Source organism: Glossina fuscipes, unplaced genomic scaffold (assembly GCF_014805625.2).
Source record: "Glossina fuscipes isolate IAEA_lab_2018 unplaced genomic scaffold, Yale_Gfus_2 59, whole genome shotgun sequence".
Lineage (NCBI taxonomy): Eukaryota > Metazoa > Arthropoda > Insecta > Diptera > Glossinidae > Glossina > Glossina fuscipes.
The window spans coordinates 3,099,782-3,121,240 of NW_023998431.1; the positions used below are offsets into that span (position 1 = coordinate 3,099,782).

Below are 21,459 nucleotides of genomic sequence, written 5' to 3' on the forward strand. Positions count from 1 at the left end.
TTGTAATTTCTTACATACACATGGAGATAACAGCTTCTCAGAGCATTTCTTGTTCTCGTTAAAATAGAATAGCAAAAGCTTTTCTCTTTCTTCTGCGAATACAGGTAAACGCTTCATAATGCATTTATTCTTGAAACAAGAATAATAAGCAAGTATTGAATTTCTATATAGGTTTTGCGATTCTGTGTTTGTAAGAGTGCCTTTGAAGATCAATTTTATTATTATTATTATTAATTTTGCCAGAGAAATAAATTCTAAGACTAAACACTTAAAAAGCACTAGCATCTAAGGCTATCGGCCTTTATTAAAAACTCTACCGCACTTGAAATTCGAACCCACGACCACTGAGTTGCTAGTCGAGACTCTTGGCTACTCGGCCACCCAAACGAATGGGATCAATTTTAAAATTCATACGAAGAATATTTAAAACAAAAAGAATAAGGAAATGGGATTGACTGGGATTGACTTTACTGCTTTAATAGCTTAGTGCTTGGAATAAATGAGAGGAAATTAAAAATCGAGTTTAAATTCGACATAATATATATGGGTATAAGAATATAAAAATAAATTGTAATAAATTTTGGATGAGAAGTAACACAAACGGATAAAACTGTCTTTTCTTTTTTCTTAAGCTTATCATTAAGCAATTAATAGATGATTAGATTCGCTCTTAATTATTATATACGTAAAGATCTGAAAATGAGAAATTACGTCGTCGTCCATGTTACATTTAGAAGCTATGTTCCGAGTAGTTTCTGATTATAGTAGCAGTTCACATTGGCTCGCATGCTTTTCGAATGCTTCTCATATTGCATGTTATATGCTACTTGACTTTTTATAAAGCATGTTAACTTTATTTAACTTCTTCACTTTCCGTTACATATCTATTAAGCAATGATAATATCCCTGTTAAAAAAACCACTATTATTATGATTATGTATTTCGCTGTTACGCCTAGTATGGCGTGTGGCTGCTGTTGAGAATTCTAATTTTTGTTTACATTTGCCATGCACGTGCTATTGTTTACATATTCATTTCTATCTAAGTTCTTACCAAACAATTAATTACGGAGTTTTAGAGAATTCTTGTTTCTTTGTGTTGCCTCTCTATTTCTCTTCTTGTGCTTCAGTTGTATGAATTAACAAAATCTTCTCTTTCTCTCTCACACACAGAAAACACAAAGGCAATCGTAAATAAAACTTAATAGAAAACAAAGCATTTTGTTATTTTCATAAGCGATAATAATGAAAGATTTAGATGCTTGACATACTTACAGACTATACTAAAAAGTAAATAAACAATATCCGATAATATTAGTAAAGGAAAGACATGCAACACACGGATACTGAAATGCAATGAAAAGAAAGCAAAACCTGAAAGCATGTATTGTTAATATAAAACAAGCAAGAAAATTAAATCCGGTCGGGACCGAATCTTTTATACCTGTCACCGTTTTTACCCCAAAAGAAGGCAAGAGAAGTAAAAGCGTGAAATTCTCATGCTCTATTATATGGAGAGGGCGCTTAATTGATTGCTTCTATTTTCAAAATAAATAAAGTTTTTGTCGTAGACGAATGTGGGCGTTGTAGGCGTGTCCTTTCAAAATTTTAGCTTAAATTCAAATTCCTTTGCAAATTTTTGCGCGATATCTTCATCTTCGCTAACGGAGGCATGTTTATCACAAATGCTACAAAGTTACGCAAACAGACAGATGGACCGACGAACAGGCGGACATGTTTAGGTGCATTCAAGTATTGTAACTGGCCAAGAAGTTGTATACTTTGCGGGATTTTTGAAACTTGTTATAAAGGTATTAAAAAAAATAATAAAATTTTTATGCGGTATAATACCGGGCAGGGGTGGTCAATTTTTTCCTTTTCTGTGCAGAGATGCTACAAGATTGCCCATAGAATATGTCTTCAAATTTTTGTACATTTATTTACTATAGTTTATGCGTAATGAGCAATAAACCAGTTTTTTATTCCCTTTGAAAAATAGAGGTGTTTCCGGTTTACGTGGTGTTGTGAGCGGGTGCTTCATCTAATTTCGACCATTTTCAGTACCAACTTGCTTGCAAGAACTGCCAATGTTTTTGGCAAATTCTGGTAGTTGATAGTTTCGTTTTTGCGCCCAGGAGAATACTTACAAAAGACATTATAAAGACGGACGGACGGACATGTCTAAATCGATTCAGAATTTGATGTTAATCAAGAATATGTATACTCTGTGGGGTCTCTGATACTTCCTTCTCGTCGTTACAAACGTTTTGACAAAGTAAATATGTCCCTCATCCTTCGGTGATGGGTATAAAAAAAGCTTTCAAATCTTTCATTAACGTGACCAGCTGTTGACTTACAAACACAGTCATATAGAGACAAGTAGTGAGACAATGTATGTGCATGTGCATGAGCGTGTGTGTTGAAGAGAGTGATAAGAGGAAGGGAGAGAGAGAAATATAAGCATGCGAAAGCAAAATGCCGTTATTTGATTGACGAGATTTTTCATCTCTCATTTGCAATTGAAATTGTTTACACACATATATGAAATTTGTTTGTACGCAAGCATTCACTGTATTGGTTCTATTGGTTTTCTCTGCACTTAGAGGCATTTTTTGTTTTTGTTTGAAAATTTTTGTTTATATTTATTTAATTTCAGATCATTTGCAGTTCCTCAAAGTGCAAGACGCGTTATTTACTTTAAGTTTCAGATATAAAAATAACAAAAAAAAAAAAAAAAAAAAAAACAAACAAAATTTACGAAATTTTGAAAAACGCGTCAAGTTGTATGTTATAAAGTAATATTTGCAATTATTGCAATTGTTGGTATTGATAAAGGGATTTTTGTAGAAAAAAATGTTTGTGTGAAAAATACAATAAAAGTAAAAAAGCGAAATTTTGTTTTTTGTTTTTTCTATTTAATTGAGCAAGAGAAAGAACTCACTGAATCGATCTTTGACGAATGCATGTGTATGTGTGTTTGCTTGTGTGCGTGTGTGTATTCACGATGGGCTTGAAGCATGGGGTGGACGGGAAATGAGTGTTACTAATGCTGTTATGTTACAGTTTCCTATTATCATTATAATGTTTACGATTGCATAGGTACGATGACAAAAGACCAAAATAAAGACTATGTAAAATCAAGCGTATATTTAGCGGTATGTTTCGTTTTGTTATATGTATTTATACAAAAAAAAAAGAGATAAATAAATACAAATTGTCTGCGTGCACAGACAAATGCTTTTTCAAATTCAATTAAAATTTCTTTTCTTTGATAACAGTTTAGGAAGTATACAAGAGTTTTTGGTTCAAACATAGAAACAAATTTCAATGAGATAGTGTAATTAACATCATTTTGAATGACCAATCATCTTCTATTTATTGATGTTCGAGAGTTCCCTATTCTCTCTAATCCTTTTCGTTTCTTCTTTTCTTTTGTATATGATCAGCCACTCAGCCATACAATGCTCGAGCACGATGGTGATGAGGAAGAGGCTAACTAATAACGTTTCCGTTTTAATTAAACGAAAGCAATCTTTTCTTAAAGTTATGCTACTATTGTGTTAAGCATCAAAAGAAGTTACTTCGAATCAACATCATTTTTAAGTAAATAATTGCTCTAACTAAACATTGTAATTTATAACCTTGAGTGCATATCTAAACAAATAGGAAAACATTTTCCTCATTAAAAGGGTTTTCTCGCAATTTTTCCACCGAATCTGAAAGAGAACTGCCAGCTGACGGATTTCAATTTTAGTTTAAATATTTTGTCAATTAATGTTAAGCTTGCTTTGTTTTCAAAAAAAAAAATGTCCACTTTATCATCTCTTAATTGTTATTTCAAATTTCCGATGCATTAATATTAAAATCGTTTTCGCGAACGTCTTATCCGAAGCGATTATCCCAAACACGTCTGCATTCGAAAAGATTCTTCTAAATTTCTGTATTTTCGATCTCATAGAAAACAGCTTATCTTGCCATCCTCTCTTTTTTTGTTTCTTTTTATTCTGAATGAACGTTTAACGAAAAATTCCGTTAATGAGTTCCTTTTCTCTACGAAAGCTTCTTCGAAATGCCCAAAATTTCTTTTATTACTCTTTTATTTTATTATTTATTACAGAACTTATCACTGAATTTATCTCTATGAGAGCCTTTCCGAGCAATTATCCAAAAAAAATTTCATCTTAACAGAAAAATTTGCCTACATCAAGATTGGAAAAACGGGAAAACCGTTTTATGGTTTTTGCTAGCTTCTGTTTTCATTACTCTTGCTTAGTATACATTCTCGATATATTTTACGGCAGTAGCATCTTCTTAAGAAAATCTAACCATCTTCTTCAGGGTTTTTTTTTTTTTTTTTTTTTTATATTTTCTATAACCAACCACTCAGGGGATGTCCCCCATAAGTATGGGCACGGTGATGATCGAAAAGCGTTATAGGTAGAAAGGGGTAGACAGAGAGGAAGTAGTGTTTGTAAATATTCGACTTGAAAACGCAGAAATCATATAAAGAGGGAAGGACGACTGCTGGTAGGTTATTTCAAAGGCCGACGAGTTGTTGGGAACGCTGAGAAAGCGTTGCGGTTGTGCTGAAGAACTTATTTCATGCACTTACCTTTCTTATCGGTATCGACAATTTTGGACACACTTTCATTGCCCAAGAGTATCTGAACGTGCAGCGTTGGATGCTCCGGCCCACATATGCGAGTTATACGACGATAATTTTGGCTAGATATAGACGACGCAAATAGTACAGATATCGGCTGCAGTGAAATATTTTTTACATTGCTTTCAAAAGTCTTGAATTATCATAAAAAATGTGAGAGAAAAGTTTTATTTTATTTACTTCTTCGAACTTTGTATCGGCACATAAAAATATCATATCTCTAGGCAGGATAGTAAAGTAGAGTGTAGAGTTAGCTAATAAAAAAGTGCACTTTTAAAAATCTTATAAACTTTACTCGTCATTTAAGATGTTGGTACCGCTTAAGGGTTAGAAGCATAAAATGAAGGATTTATTCAATCTCAAGGCACGATCGTATTCACGTGTACAAGATGTCGTAACGTGTCAACTGAGGATATGTTAATACAAATAACATAATATATTTATCAATTAATTTTAATGTAAAATTAAAATAAATTAGATAAATAAATGGTAAAAGGTGCCAAGCCGTTAGCATAAAGTCCGCTCCATTAATGCATCAGTCATCATATTTAACGGAATGCTTAGAATAAAATTAAATATTGACGTCAGTAGTGTATGCACAATCTTCAGCGTGTATGGGAAATTTTACGTTTAAATAGATGATAATGCAAAATTTTGGCCAAAGATCTCAATTTGTTTACACCGACAACGTTAACAGCATAATAAAGGAACAATTCTTAACACATAGATAAATGCATGCATATATACATACATACATACGTACGTATATACATATATGCAGCAGACCTTTAGCTAGCTAGCCAACAAACATTCAATTGATGTCTATTTCATTTACAGGACCAACAACAAATGTTTATAAAAAACAAGCAAAATAAAGCAAAAACGAACCGAAAAGAAATTTCAGTCAACGAGTGAATGCATTTCAAACCAATTGACAGAGAATATTGGAAAGATCTTTGTCTTTCTTTTTTCATTTTTTTTTTTTTTTGTTTTTTTTTTTTTTTGGCATCACAACAAAGAAACATTTGAATATCTATATAATTACATTTGCAAAGTCTGCATGCACCTCGAGGAAAAGAAAGAAAACAAAGAAAACGTAAAACGAGACAAAACGGCGGATGATTAGAGTGCCTTGCAAGAAATATTGTTAAATATATACATATATGTATATATATAAATTTTTTTAAAATTTTAGCTGAAATGCAACATTTATTGAGTTTAATATCAGTAAATAAACAACAAGAACATTCGTCATCGTATTACAAGAAAGGAAAATTTAATATATGTGAAAATTCATTAAGGAAAGTGTATTTTGATAAACTGATTGAAAAGTTTGATGAAGTGAAAATTTATAAAAAATTGAAAAACGACTTATGGACTGATTACACATAGTAAAGATATATAAAATAAAAGACCGTTTGTGTACATCTGTAGCATAAAATCAAATACAAAACTTTAGCATAAATTAACTATGTTTGTTCCACCGTTAACGATACCGATAATATCAGCCGCTATGAACGAAAGCGGTGCTTACGCGTCAAGTAATGGTGACATATATCGTCAATCTTCGAGGCAATTGACGTATCAAGAAGCCAGATTTGGTGCGTATTTAGCAGCAAGCTCCTATGTTCTATTACAAACGCCAAACTATTCGCATTGCAATTATCAGAATCATCATCAGCATCGTCAGCATAAGCCGCAAATGATTTTTTACAATTCGAGTTATCTTAATCAAATGATGATAAATAATCGTTCAACGCTGACGTCCGGTGGCGGCAAGTCTTCCCTATCAGAACACTTGCATGGCTTACAACAGAAAATATCGCGTTCGCAGAAACAACAACAACAACAACAACAACAACAAGAAAAGCAGCAAAAACAACAGCAACGACAACGAAAATCTCAACTAGAATTCGATAAGATTTTAAAAAATCCGAACGAAACAAATTCATTAACGAAATTCGTTAAAAATGAAAAGCTTTCAAATTCAAATTTATCACAAACTATAACAAATAGAAAGGAAGAGCCGGATACAATTGAGAGAAGGCCGAATTGCCAAAGTAAGTTCAACTTGTAATTCATCCAATTTATCAATTTAAGTGAATTTTCCCCTCACACATTTCATTTTCCATGTCAACGTTTCATCTCCACTTTTTTATTGTATATTTATCATTATTCTCCCTTTACTTTATTAGTTATAGCGATTCTCTTATGTACTAAACGTTTATATTGAACTTCACGCATATGTACGAGAAAACCTACCAATTACGATAAACAGTTGCAGATCAATGCCTTCTCGTTGAAGAAGTGCTAAGTGTCAGTTACACAGGGGAAAGGATGTTATGAGATTTTCTAACTTTCTTACTTTCTTCAAATCTCCTTAAGAACTTAAGAGAAGGGGAGGAGGAAGACAGAATATTGTTATATAGGTATTCGAGATAACATTTCTACTCAGATTGTACTCGCATAACTGGTTTTTTTTTTTTGAGAATTGTGTCGCGGGCGATGTAATCAAACACAGATAACTATTTTTTTACTCTTAGAAATGTACTTTCATTTCATTATATATATCTTGCGAAGAGAATAGAAAGAGAGGGCAGACAATTGGCATGAATTTTTCATTATAATATTTTTACATAAGTTTATCGGATCGGTTTGAAGTAAAATTCATTCGTTACATTGATATCTGGGGCCGATTTTGCACTTCTCGTTATTGAGCTATCGTACGATATAAAAGACGGAAGCGATACGATCGTATTTTGGGTTGAGTTGGGTACTCATTTGCTTTCAAACCGAGTTGGGCTTCTCATGCTTTTCTTTTTGTGCTTGAGCCATAATAATAAATTTTTTGAACTTTTATCCGACATGGCAGTATACATACATTCACAATTGTCATTACCCCAAAAACAAATGCGATAAAACTATGTTCAACTCAAGTTCTTGTATGCAACACCCAAAATGGGGGCCTTGTAAGATAGATGCATCTTCTTTACTATTCTAACTGATTCAGAATGAGATTCAGAAGGTGGTCTGTCCGTATGTAATAGTAGCTCCCCACGCTCTTCTGCATTCAACTTGCAGGTTCAAATTGATCAAATAGCCTATGATATTTAATATTTCTGGGCAAAAATTCGGAATATTTATAGATATTGACATGTTAAGTGAATGTGGAAATTTGTTTTAAAGTCTCTCTATCTCTCTTTCTATCCAATATAAAATTACTAACAAAAATTTCCAAAGGATATTAGCATGAAAATTGAACCGGATAATTACTTAAAATAAGAATATACTTTGTCAAATCAGGCATCACTTGGATCGTGAAATCCTTTCCATCTGAAGTCCTTAATGAAGTGCAATCGAAGAGCAAATATATGGCCAAAGACGTAATTTTTAGAATTTTAAGGTGATAGTGGATGTAACGAGGTAACTTGACATATAAATTTTTGCTTCAAGTCTGGACCAAGGCGATTTATTGTATGGATCTCTTCTTATGTAAAGGCTCCTATGGCACATAACCCTTTATGTGGCAATACGATCTAAGTTTTCGTATTTTATAACGAACACAGTGCATCATATGTCGTCGATTTGCTAAATACCGTAAGCAGAAAAATATAGATGAAAATTGATGAGTTCTTTGACAACAAAAGTAAATCTATCGAAACTGTTTACGCCTCGTGCCCTCTCTCCATATACCGGTTGTCATGGTGTGCTGCACTATCACGTTTCTAATTAAAAAAAAAGAAGTTTAACTGAAACTCTTTGGCGGTTAGTTAGTTGTTATTTAAATTTTCAATGCGAATATAAATGTAAAATTCAAAAGTGAAGTTTACGGTTAGTATTGCTATTCCAAATTCAGTAGGAAATAAGTAAAACCACTATTGTCGGGCAAGGTTAATTATTATATATTTTACACCATTATATATCTACACTTTCATGCAAAGGCATGCATTTCATGAAAACCCGTATATAGAAGGGCACCCAAAACATCAAATTGCATCATCCAAATTTAGCAAGTTTACTTCAATTCCCTGAAAGATTTTTCTGTTTTCATCATAGAAAATTAGAAATTAGACTTTCTGTTCCATGTAAGGACTTGCTTTTCGTGATAACCCAAATATATGTTACGATCTAAAACATACTAACTATCTAATCCAAGTTTTCACTAGTTTTCATCATAAAATATTAAAAATTAAACCTTGTTCTGAAGGGGTTACCCATCATCATCATAAGAAATCTTATATGGAATGGACTGACTCCAAAATATATAACTCATGTGCTTCGAATTTGGCTCACTTAATTTTTATATGAGTTCACTGTCATGAACAAATTTTCATCACATAACGTTAACAATCAGGCCGTTTTGGCATATAAAGGTTTACATTCTCTGGGAATGTTTATTTGTGTTGGTAGCTAAAAAAATAGATATACGTGGTCCGAATTCGGTAAAGCTGATTTTTATGTCAATTTACTACCATGAATTAACTTTCACCATAAATTATTACAAATGATGCCTCTTTACCGTATAATAATAATTCATTCTTCATAGGAACGGTTATACGATGGGGGATTCGAAAAAGTGCCCCAGCCGAACCAAATTGTTCACACGAATTTGGAATGCCGAAATATTATTATTTAGCGACTTTTGTGAAGAAATTTTAAAAGTTGCATATGAGAAGTGGTCGCAATGGTGGACCGATCCGAATAATTTTCGATAGCTTTGTCCTTTGGGTCAAAACATGTCAGTGTACCAAATTTCATTAAAATCTCTCAAAAATTGCGATCTATAGGTTGAACACATAAATGCATAGTATAGACATCGGATGGACAGACAAGCTTGGAGTGTAATAAAAGATGACTCTGTCTTTAGCCCCTGGCGTGGGTGTTGCTTACGTTCGTATAAACTGAATATAACCTGCACCACAAGTATTGTAGTCTTAAACATATGACAAAAAAAAAAAAAAAAGAAGAAAACAGAAAATTTTTTTATTGGATGAGCGTCTCGAATTTGTAGACAGTTTTCCGTCCATGGGACGGACGCTTGGGATGAAAAACTGAAATTGCGATTAATTTAACGGAATAGTTCTTAAATATGTTAAGCCAATCGAAAACGGTAGCAACACTTATGAATAAAAGTCTACTGTAATCACAGTTTTATTAATAGCCTCCGAAATATTAGTGAGGCTGAGAGTATTCACTACATCTTCAGCTCAAGACAGTTTCGATTGATCGATTCACTATCAGCACTGAGCACCTTAAGAACGAAACAAAAACACTCCTTTCTTCCGAACTATGGTTGGATTCACTTGGAAATAATTTTTCATATACTGTTAACGTTAGAACACCCTATTAAAACCCTTTGAAAACGTGTATTCATCAAGAGTGCTTTCAGTATCTGTCTACTGAATTTTAAACGTTGAAATAACGATTTCTATCGTTTCGATTTTTGTAAGGGGTTAACAGGGTTTTTTCAAATACTCGTGAAAATAATGATAAATAGAGTTTAGCGTTTCTCAAATAATTCATGAAAGCCGAAGAATAATTTTGCATACAAATGACTAAATATTCCACAAACCGAGATAAAAATTAAGTTAAGGTGAAAAAAAAATCAAAAACAACGCAAATATTTACACGCATTAGTGTTGATGAAATGGCAACAAGAACCCGATATACAAAGAGAGCAGAATAGCTTAAGCATAACTGAGGTTAAGATATGACAATGAACTTGACTGCTTACGTGGAGAGGTTATTGACAAGGTTTCCGTCGCGTTGGTTTCGCCAGAGACAAAAGCAGAAGTATATCCTAAATAGCAAACAATGTAGTAGAGAACTTGAACTTGAGGAACTTGGGGTAGGTATAGCGAGAAACATTAAATCTTTTAGTACATTAACTCGATAAAAATAAAAACAGAAAGTTCAATAAACTGCTAAAAACACGGAAAATGTATATGCGCACGCTTTGATAATAAAGAAAAAAAGCTCTTAATCCTACGATGTGTGTAAAGCTTTTTGTTTTGCTTTTTTAAATTATAACAATAATCATAATAATGGGGTTAAAATATAATCGTAATGATGATTGGACTTGAAAAAAATATATAAGAAATTAAAACAAAATAAATATAGTACGCAATTAATTTAATAGGTAAGATTTAAAAAGATGATTAACACATTGAACGATACCAACGTGGATCAAGGCCAGTTCAATGACCGTATTATGAATAAAGATTACTATTATAATATATGCACATAACAAATTTTATTTTTGTATCACATTATAGAATCTTATCTAATCCTAGAATTTGGTTAAAAGCATTATCTGTAAGCACACATGCAGTTAATTAAACGTCGCATTGCATGCAATTCGTCATAAAGATGTTAACCGCTTTCTTCCGTAACTTTGACGAAACCAGTTAAGCAGATAGATCCCTTTAATGAAACAAGTAAGAACAATTTATTCGCCCCTTTTGATAACAATACACATATTTTCATGCAAGCGCATGAAACTTTTCATGAAAATACCCGCATTGGTCGATTGGATAATGCCCAAAACATTATATGATGACGTGATTTAAATTTAGCAAACTTAATTTATTTTTCAAAAATTTTCTTATTTTTCATTTTCCGTTAAAGCAAATCAAAAAATATATTTTCATTTACAAACTTACAGACAGGCATTGAGAATATGATTGTGAATCGATCAGTAAAAGGTGAGATTTCCCGGATGTTACACATACATCCACACAAACATTTATATACTCTGTACCACAAGTAGTGTAATAGTAACAAGAGTAAGAGGAATAAGAATATATTATACATACATCGCGGTATCGAATTTCCTCGTCTTTGAGAATTCCTTCGAAAAAGCAGGGGATAGATGCAACCGACCGAGATCCGAATTTCCTGATAATTGTTTATGCGATTTATGTTCATCACCTATGGGCGAGGCGTATATCTTCATCTTGTCAAGACGTTGGTAACGCCCAGCAGGAAGCTTCAGAACCCCTACAAAATATAAGCACGTCCGTTTGTCCATCTATGTAATGCCTGCTGTAAGCATTCTCGTGGTCGCAAAAATGGCTATAGGCTATAGGCTTCAAGTTTTTAGTTTTTGTTGAAAATGGGTCATATTGATCAAAGGGCAAACGTACAGTACTACGTAAATTGAGAACCCCTCTTTTTTTCGAAAGGAATAAAAAATTGGTTTTTTGCTCATTACTAATGAACTACAGCAGATAAATTTACAAAAATTTGACTTGTGCAAAAGTGGAAAAAATCGGCCTTGACGATTTAATATAATATCATGGGATACGACGATTTAGTTCTTTTTCTTATTCTTAGGAACCCGGTCACAAGTACAAAAGCTTCAGTTGCGACCGAATATAATTTTCTTACTTGTTAATATTTGTACAGATGCTACAGCATCGCCCAAATTTTTGCGCACTTATCTGCCATAGTTTATGAGTAATAAGCAAGAAACCAATATTTTATTCCCTTTGAAAAACAGACATATTCTCAGTTTATGCCCACGCTGTGGGCGTCGATAGATTTACCCCGGCCTGCGTGCAAGAACTTCCAAACTGTCTGCCAAATTTGAAGTCGATAGCTTCATTTTTGGGGTCAGGAAAACTTTCACACACGGACAAACGGACATGCTTGAATCGGGAATATTTATACTTTACGGGGGTCGCTGATGCTTCCTTCTGCGTGTTACAAACGTTTTTACAAATAAATGTACCGCTCAGCGTTCGTTGATGCGTTTCAAAAAGTCAATAACATTTTATAAACTTGAAATGAAAATGTTTATGTTTAATTTTAATAATGGATTCCTTTAGAAATTACGTAAGGTCAATTATTACATTCTTGCTCTTTTATGTTACGAAAAAAAATTAAAGAAAAACTTCCGATTATTATAATAAAATAGAAAAGAATAGCATCACGTTTGCGAATTTAGTAAATCATAATGGAATGTAAATTGCCTTCTATCTGACTTTCATATCAAAAGAAGCAATAAAGAGCAGTAGCGTGCGCATTTGGTATGTTTTTTTTTTTTTTTTATTCAAGCGCACAAAGCCTTTCTTCAATGTATACAAAAATTTATATATATATATGTATACATATATGCATATTGACATATGCACACAATCGGCAGTAAAGTTTAATAAACGCACTCAAAGTCAAGTGCAGCGCTCATGCCTGTATAGTGTGGCTGTTTTATATAAATATTTTTATTTTAAAATACGCATTTATTTATTCTTGTTCTAAAGCAAACATGTTTCGTAAACATCCCTCCAGCCGTTTATGACTGGATCCTAATAATAATAATAATAATATGAATTATAAGAAGAAGGAAAAATTATATTGAGTTTAGATTGAATCTTTTGATAATTACATTACCGAATTTTAATGAAGGCACATGTCACCTTATAATTACACATGTTAAACACTACGACTGTAATATATCATGTAAGCCTAAGCCTTATGTAGCATAACTTTAATATGACACATTTGATACTCAATAGTAACGGTTCGAATAAAAATATGCTAACATACGTGGGCCACTAATTTCATTTAACTTATTTAACGGAAAATAAAAGCCTTACTTACACAACGTCCTTGAACGACTAACGTAATTAAGTTATCAGAGGCAAATAAAAACGTTACAATCAGGCAATAACGACCCCATTAAATATGCTACAACACTCCGTCCAATACACTTATTCATTTTCATAACAATAGAAGAAAAGTTATACGTTATTTTCATGTAGACGGACATTTTATTTTAGGCATCAGCTTTTTAGTCAGCCTGATGGATGATGATATAAATTCGGCAGCCTTCTTAAATGGAATTAACTTCGATCTTCTTGTGCGTGCATCTAGGATTTCTTGCCTCATAAAACTTACGTCCATATAGATAGTAATTAAATAGTAATTAAATAGTCTTCTACATACATCCGTTCATACATAAGCTCTAGAAATCGCATAACTCTTTGATCGTAGGTAAAATTAAATATTGAAACGTTCCCGAAACGTCAAGTAATGTAATCCATATTAAGCAAAACTAATTTACTTGTTTTCGTCATAAAAGAACTGAACTTTGTCCCTATATAAGGGTCTAACTTTGATAGGAGGCCTCATATGTGGCCTAAAAAGTACACCTACATAGTCCAAATTTTGGTCCAGTTACGGCAACTTATTATTATGGATAAATTTTCTTCGTAAGATATTAATGATTAGATATTCTCGGCATATAAAAGTTAAGTTTCGATGAGAGTAATTCTATGAGGTTACGTTCTAAAAATAGATCCACGTGCCCAAAATGTGATTGGAAGCTGCGGTCATAAAATAGGAGAAATTCGACGTTTTTCTCAGGTAATGGCTAAATTTTCGTTTCAGCTTTTATAAGGGATGGAGTGGAAAATATAGACCTGCATGTTCATGTGCAAAATTCAATAAGATTATTTCCATTGGAAATTGCCATCGATTATTGCTATGAAGAATTGAAAATTGAGCCTTTTTAGAAACAGTTATATGGAAGGAAGAGATCCATCCTCAAAACCTAATAAGATATTTCATGCATTTAAATAGTGGGGCTTTGACAAAACGACTGCTTCTTTTTGTGCCATTGACTGGCAGCTCATTAACTAAAATATATGTGATACTTCATTCCGATATATTCAGTTAGGAGATTAAGGTTAAGGAGATTCGCAAGACACATTGCGAGATTCGGCTTTAATTCTTTATTCAAATAAAAACCTGTTTTTTTAAATTGCGAGACCAACTATAAGACGAACACAGCAAAACCAGGCGAATAGCGCGGTTAATGGGACGATGTGTTTTGAATTTTTCATGTAAAATTCTTGGCTATGTGCGAAGATGCGCTATTGTGGTGTAAAATCCAATACAAATTATATTGTAATTGAGTGGCCGTCTGGCAAGAGTCTCGACTAGCAACTCAGTGCTTTAAGACTTTAGTCTTAGAATTTATTCTCTGGCTAAATTAATAATAATAATAATATATGTCGCTCTTCGTTCGGTTGTATGGCAGTTTCGACATCACTATGTGCAAAGTAATGACACCATTTGTGGGCAGTGGTGCGATAGATTTTTGTAAAATCTTTCTGCACAAGAACGCATATCATGTAAACACAGTTGTGCGAGAAAGCAATTTTCTAAGTTCAAAGTATTTCGGTACAGATATTGTACACATTTATCATTCCAGCTTTGGCGGTTATGAACATGTTCGAATATAGGTTTGAATAAAATACCATAGTAAGTTGTTACGGCACACTTGAGTCCTAAACGGAAGACAATTTTAGGACCAAGATTATTATCGATTAGAGAAACCTCTGATAGCAAATAAATGGAAGTGTTTCACATAATTTATGTTGTGTGTGCATCTCCCGGCGACTAGAGAAAACAGTCAAAGTATAGCAACGATCAATAATGGGTTATAACTTTTTTACGCGATTTCACGCGCTTTAACACGGTTAAAAACGAATTCATATGTTTCAAATTTTTCGTTTGCTCCCATTAGAGACTGCTCTTTGAAGTGTCTATCCAATTCGATGTTTAAGCAGATTTCCTTTTTATACTCGAGCATTCCACAAAAATGGAACTACGAGTATTTGGGAAATTTATAACATATATGCTAAGTAAGGATTTGTTTAAGTTTATTCGATATATCGAACGTTTTTTCTTCGTCTTATTTTCATTTTAACGTCATTTGCAATTTGCGTTCTATTGTGTTTTTATTTGTACTGTTTTTTTTTTTTTTTTTTTTTTTTTGTTTTTGAAACGTGTAAGCAAGTAAATAACAACAATTCAATAAAAATTTATTTCTTAATAATAATAATAATAAAACTAACAATAACAAAAAAAAAAGAAAAAAAAAGAAAACGGTTTAAGTAAGGGCTTGGGTTTAACCTTTCAAGTACAACTTAAAATTACTTCAAATGTATTTCATAATAAAAGTATATTACCGTTATGTAAACTAAGTTGGCATAATAAAACTTTTTCTGTGACAAGGAAATTGTGCGACATTTATGTCTAACATACGTACGTGTATTCATTTATAAAAGAACACGTTTACTTTATTATAACAAGGTTGCGATATGCGCCGAGAAATTGTAAATTGTAATTAAAGTTATTAAAAATATAAATAACGAACCTAGAGGTCAGTATTTAAACGGCTAACGTCATGAACAACCGGTAAACAATTTAAAGTTTTCTCATCAAGCAAAACTATCTTTTAAATACTTACGCTGCCATTTGCCATTGTATTTGCGAATAATTTGAAACAGCAGTGTTGCAAGTAACTCGAAGAAAATCATAAAGTTTTACATTGGCAATATTCAATATCACGAATGAATAGGGGATAGGCAGATGGAAGTTTGTGATAATACCATTGAAAGGAGAAAAAAAACCTTATTTTATTGCTTACTTGTTTCAAATTATCTAGAAATAGCTAATGCAAAAAAAAGAAAAAACTAAACAGTAATTACCTGATGAATAATAAATATTGAGTATCGAGAGAATTAGAGATTAAAAGATTTATCGGGATTTTTCCATTTCTGAAATAGATTTAAGAAAATTTCAAAGAAACAATTATACAACAGAGAATATTTAGCATTGTTTTAAATTATTATATTACGCGTTTTTTTTTTTATTATTATTTATTTCTTTACGGATATTCCCGCCTTTAGGTTTGTTAATTACATATTCTTTATGTCTGCAATTGATGTTCTCTTATATTTATGCTTTCTCTTAGCATAACGTACAAAACCTCATTCTCTTAGTTAAAGCGAAAGTTGAAAACTTTCATTCATTTCTCGAAACCACATGCAAGAAATGAACTTTTTCCAATAACTGTTGAAAGCTTTTTTTTTGTTTGCTCTCTTGCTGTACTTATACGCAAACGTCATATTATTTTTATTAATCCGTAGGAAACATCGGTATTTCGTTACAATGTTTAACGCGGCGTCACACATTCAATAAAGTTTCTCTTGTCTGTCTGTATAGGTTTGAAAGAGGGTCTGGTCTGGAAACAACTGAACCGAAGTGACATTTCCGGATATTCAGATTTCATTTTGCAATGCATGATATATAGGGGATAAAATATTTCAATCCATGCAAAGGCAGCGGCAAAACACATCGCATCACGACTTATTTAAAATGTTTTTTGCTTAAAATCAAATACGCTTCCATTTAATCCTCCATTTATAGCTTTTATAAAATTACCGAGAAAAGTATTTAATTTTTTTTTATGTAAGTAATTTTTTTTTAAAAAGATCTCTTTTTATAGGAAGTATAAAGCTGAACTGACTGATAATATCAGAAGTCAGCTGCAACGACCTCATTAGATTTATGGGTATATTGAAGATGTCTTATCCAACTCGATACACAAGCATGTATGGAGAAAAAGTATTGATAGCTTTTGTTGTGACATTGTTGTCATATATTAAAAAAAAGAAATTAATTATCGATAAAAATCGATAAAATCTTATAAAAAATTATGGAAGAACGACACATAAACAGCCGTAACATTGCTGAGGAATTATATGTCGATCATGGAATACTTTTAAACCAATTGCGAAGGGCTGGAGGCACAAAGAAGTCAAATTGTTAAAATTGTGATGCTCAGCAGTCCCATCAGTGAATCGCTATTGAGAAACAGCGAAATCATTGCTGATAATGAAAACTAAGAGAATATGGTTTGAAAAAGCTCTTCATCAAAGAAAGTCGAACCACTACAAACGACTTTGAAAGTAGAATTGACCTCCCATAAGGTTATACCGCGGGCTTCGTGGGATTATACCATTTGATTAAACGATTTACAGCCTTATGCTCTCATTGTGGCCGGCCACTACTCACAACGTACTTTCTTGCCACATTTCTTACGACTTTGCATCATGTTTCTTATACCGTATGAATACACCAATATAGCGCAGAGTCCTTAACACTTGCACAGATTGGCCGTTCGGTCGCAAATCATCTCTGCTGCTAGTTGTACCAACAGGAGACTTTGTGTCGTTTAAGTTCAGTCTCTTTGAACTTCTCTTAGATAGAAAGTCAACTATTCGCATGAACGTATTTTCGGTATAATGTCTCAGAAAAAGCGGATTTTGGCCGTCCCGAAGCTTACCTTTAAAGTTCCAAGCATAAATATTTGGTTCCAAGCAAATATTTTTTGTATAAATGCTGTATACGAAATGAATCTATTTGACTGATTATTACGCCTACAGTTAACTATCAAGCGTTGGTGGCCTGTTCAAATTCGATTTAAATTAAATATAGATGTATCAAGTAAAGTGTAAAATAATACCAAACTTGCCTCGAATATCGACCAATAACGGTAAATACAAAGTAATTTAATAAATATTATCGAAAAAAGCTTTAGTTAGTCGTAATTCTCAGAACTCTTTTGGCCGTCTATAGACTCAAGTAATATGTGAAATTTATTTAGCTGTTGATCAATGGTACATGTAGAGGTTATTGCAATTAAGAAGCACGAATATCAAGTCGGCATACCCTGATTCATTCGCGGTCGGGTATACAATACTTTAGCTAAGATTGATGTGCGATTGTGGCAAAAAAGACTGCTCGGCCGGTAAAGGTGCAGCGCTTTTGCGACTATTCTTTCGGCTTCTTTTCGGTCAACATGGTTCTATATGTATAGGGAAGGTCCATTGACCGATTGGGCGTGTACACAACAAAAAAATTTAATATTTTCTTTCTTTGCTATTTACACTTAACTTCAAAATTCCTAAAGATGAATTCAAAGTACGAGTATGTGCCAAATTTCAGTGTAGAGTGTAACGATCCTAGAAATTTCGTTAAGAAGCAACCATCAGAAATTTTGAGTGGGAGGAATTTTTTTGAATTTCATATTGATATATTAAAGGATTTTCACAAGCTCTATAGCTTAGATTGCATTAGAATTATTTTCGCATTTTTATTTATTTATTTATTTATTTATTTATTTATTAATTTTTTTTTTTTTTTCTTTTCCAATGTTCCTCCTATACTTGTGATTTTTAGGCCACGTGTTTTGTTTTGATTTATTTTAAGCTTGTAACTAACGGCCTTTGAGCTTAATATCAGTCAATTGATCTCTTCCTCTATCAATTGCATACGTGTGCGGAAACTAAGAAAACAGATTGAACATTAATCGAAAACTAATTCAAGTTTTAGTGTTCCGGAGATATTGTTAAAGTGTTTTAAAGAGTTTTTTTCTACTTATTGTTAAAAAGTCTTTCTTAGAAATTACTTTCGAATGAATCATTTAAAATGTTTCAAATTGTTTAGTTGATTCAAACAATTGAGTTACCGCCCGCCCGCCTTTCCGTTTCTTCATTCTTTAAGAGAGGCATTGGTTGAGATAGGTTTAAAATGATGTATCATATAATCAGCAAAGATGATGAAATATTATTCAACTTGAATTTATTATGGATTGTACATGTGCAAAATCGTTAGGCTATATTAAACTATTATAAAACATATGCATAGGAAACTGGCCGTCCACTAATAAACATTTATTACCATAGACAACAGTTGCTTGTTGAGACCTTTTTCTTCTGGGCAGGTGGTAAAGAATAATAAGAGAAACTTACGTTAAAACCATTATAGAAATATACATTGCAAAGAGAATCTTCACTAGTTTTTTTTTTTTTTTTTTTAAATATATATATTTGTATTCCCCCTCTGTAACAATATTTAAATTTTATTTTGAAATTATTTCAAAATATTAATTAATATTTATTTGTTATTGTCGTGGACGGTTTATATACAGGTTTACCGATCGCAGCAATACTTTTCTGTGGATTACTTGTTACGTGTCGTCGAAAAACTAAAAAGTTTAAACAAAGAAGCGATTTGTTAATAAAATGTATGCTCAGCCGAGCATATAGTTAACGCAGATGCAATCCATTTGCAGCATCGCTATGTGTGAGTGAATTGAATTATTTGAACTTTTAAACCAAACCGGCCGGAATTGACTATATGACGGGCCGGATGCGGCCAGCGCACCGTCGTGCCCCCTACGTCTGCTTTAAGTGTTTTACGTATTCTTGAGTAGGCGTAAGATATTGATTCCATATTTCGGTGCATTTATCTATTCGTCTATTTGCTCGCCCCATTTTTGGAAATCTAAAAGGTACAAAAAGTTGTGGTGGAAATTGTAGAGTTCGTCTTACTTATATAGTTTCGGTACGATTATCGTTGTGGTAGAGAAACAGTTGGACAAGTTAGGACCCGAGGCAACTTTTAATGAAAGTTTCGAAAGTGGCACGCAGTTGGCCATAGGTATCGATCTGAAAATTGAATGCAATCTGACCATCAGCCTACTTTTGGCATTTATAATATCTCAATAGTTGATCTCTGGAATGTACATATGTTTTGTAATGTTTCCAATCAGTTTTAAAAACTTAATTAAGTCCGTATCTGAGCAGAGGAAGAATACTCGTTGAAAGAAATTTGCAAAACATATTTTTCAATAATATATTTAATTTACAACAGATTTTTTTCTGAAATGTTTGTGACTAACATTTATTATAGAGTGTGCCTTTAATTGAAAATAAGCAAAGCAGGTTTCGATGCATATATATATATATATATATATATATAATGGTTTAACATTTTACTACATTTGAGAAGGGCAGAAAGGACTTATAAGCGAATTACGTCTTTGAATTGCGTCTCGAGATAACTTTGGTTTGAAATAAGTTATCTCTGCGACAGTGCGAAGAATTACGAATCTATCGTATTTTCTATTTTCATTTATCGAATCATCGAAAGACTTTAGGCTAAGTTATTATGACCTTAAGCCTATAAACAGGGGCAAATTATGTCCTTTAATATCGATATCTATCTCGTTCCAAATACCTGCATACCTGCGGCCGCATATATATAAAATCTAAAAAGCAACCAAACAAATAAGATTAAAGCGATTTTACTTTTTCAATTTAAAACGAGTCGAATCATTTTTATAACGAATAATCTTTAATAAGACATATAGTAAAAAAACAAAAAAAAAAAATAAATAAATATATCGTTTGTTGTGCCATAGGCTATAAAGTAAATGAACTTGAACTGAACTTCCAAAAGAAAACAACCATCAACCCTAAGGATCATACAAATAAATAAAGTAGAGATCGACTGTTTTTTTTTTTTCTTAGTATGCTTAGTTATATGGCTCGCAATATATTAAATTTGAAATTGAGCTGCAAAGAGTGCAATAGAGAGCAAAAAGAGATACAGAGCGCCATTAGACGATATCCGAAAAGAAGATTTTCGAACAACGTGCTAGGCACGTATGTTGGTTTATCTCTTGCGAAAAGAATTTGTTTATAAAACTCATAAGATACATATTACAATAGTAGCCGTTTCTCTTCGTTTAATACAATAAACGTGAGTTTAAAATGACAACAACACTGAGAATATTAAAGCGTACTCACCTAGCGCAAGCAAACAATTATGATTTAACACTCAGAGCAAGTAAAACAGCATACGGCAAACGGCATACGGCATACGGCATACGGTAAATACAAGCAAAATTTATTTCATATGTAATTGCAGTGCCGCTGTTTTTTTAATGCCTTCGAAAATAACCGCACTGAGCGCAGATATACTCATGTACGTTAAGTGATTTAAAAATCAGTTTCTTATGGAACGCGAACGCGAGCTTGTATACCATAATCAAGCGAAGTGAATTAATACGAAAAACGTTACTTTAATTATATTATAAATGTATTTATTAATGAAATCACGTTAAATTGAGAAGCGTTGTTCTTTACCTTTCGAAAC

General features: G+C 32.6%; 1 protein-coding gene across 8 annotated transcripts in view; it reads left to right on the forward strand.

The window, feature by feature from the left end:
* LOC119637492 (putative mediator of RNA polymerase II transcription subunit 26) overlaps positions 1–21,459 on the forward strand; it is a 74,896-nt gene that overhangs the window by 2,078 nt on the left and 51,359 nt on the right. Inside the window, exons 1-2 of one of the 8 annotated variants that reach the window (XM_038033521.1) lie at positions 2,630–2,854; positions 5,858–6,722. In XM_038033521.1, coding sequence (XP_037889449.1) covers positions 6,134–6,722 — 589 coding nt within the window. In that variant the 5' untranslated portion in view covers positions 2,630–2,854; positions 5,858–6,133. Of the gene's footprint in view, positions 1–2,629; positions 2,879–2,948; positions 2,967–3,081; positions 3,099–5,857; positions 6,723–21,459 lie in introns of those variants that run through there. The other 7 variants (XM_038033526.1, XM_038033524.1, XM_038033525.1 and 4 more) reach the window with 7 other exon arrangements.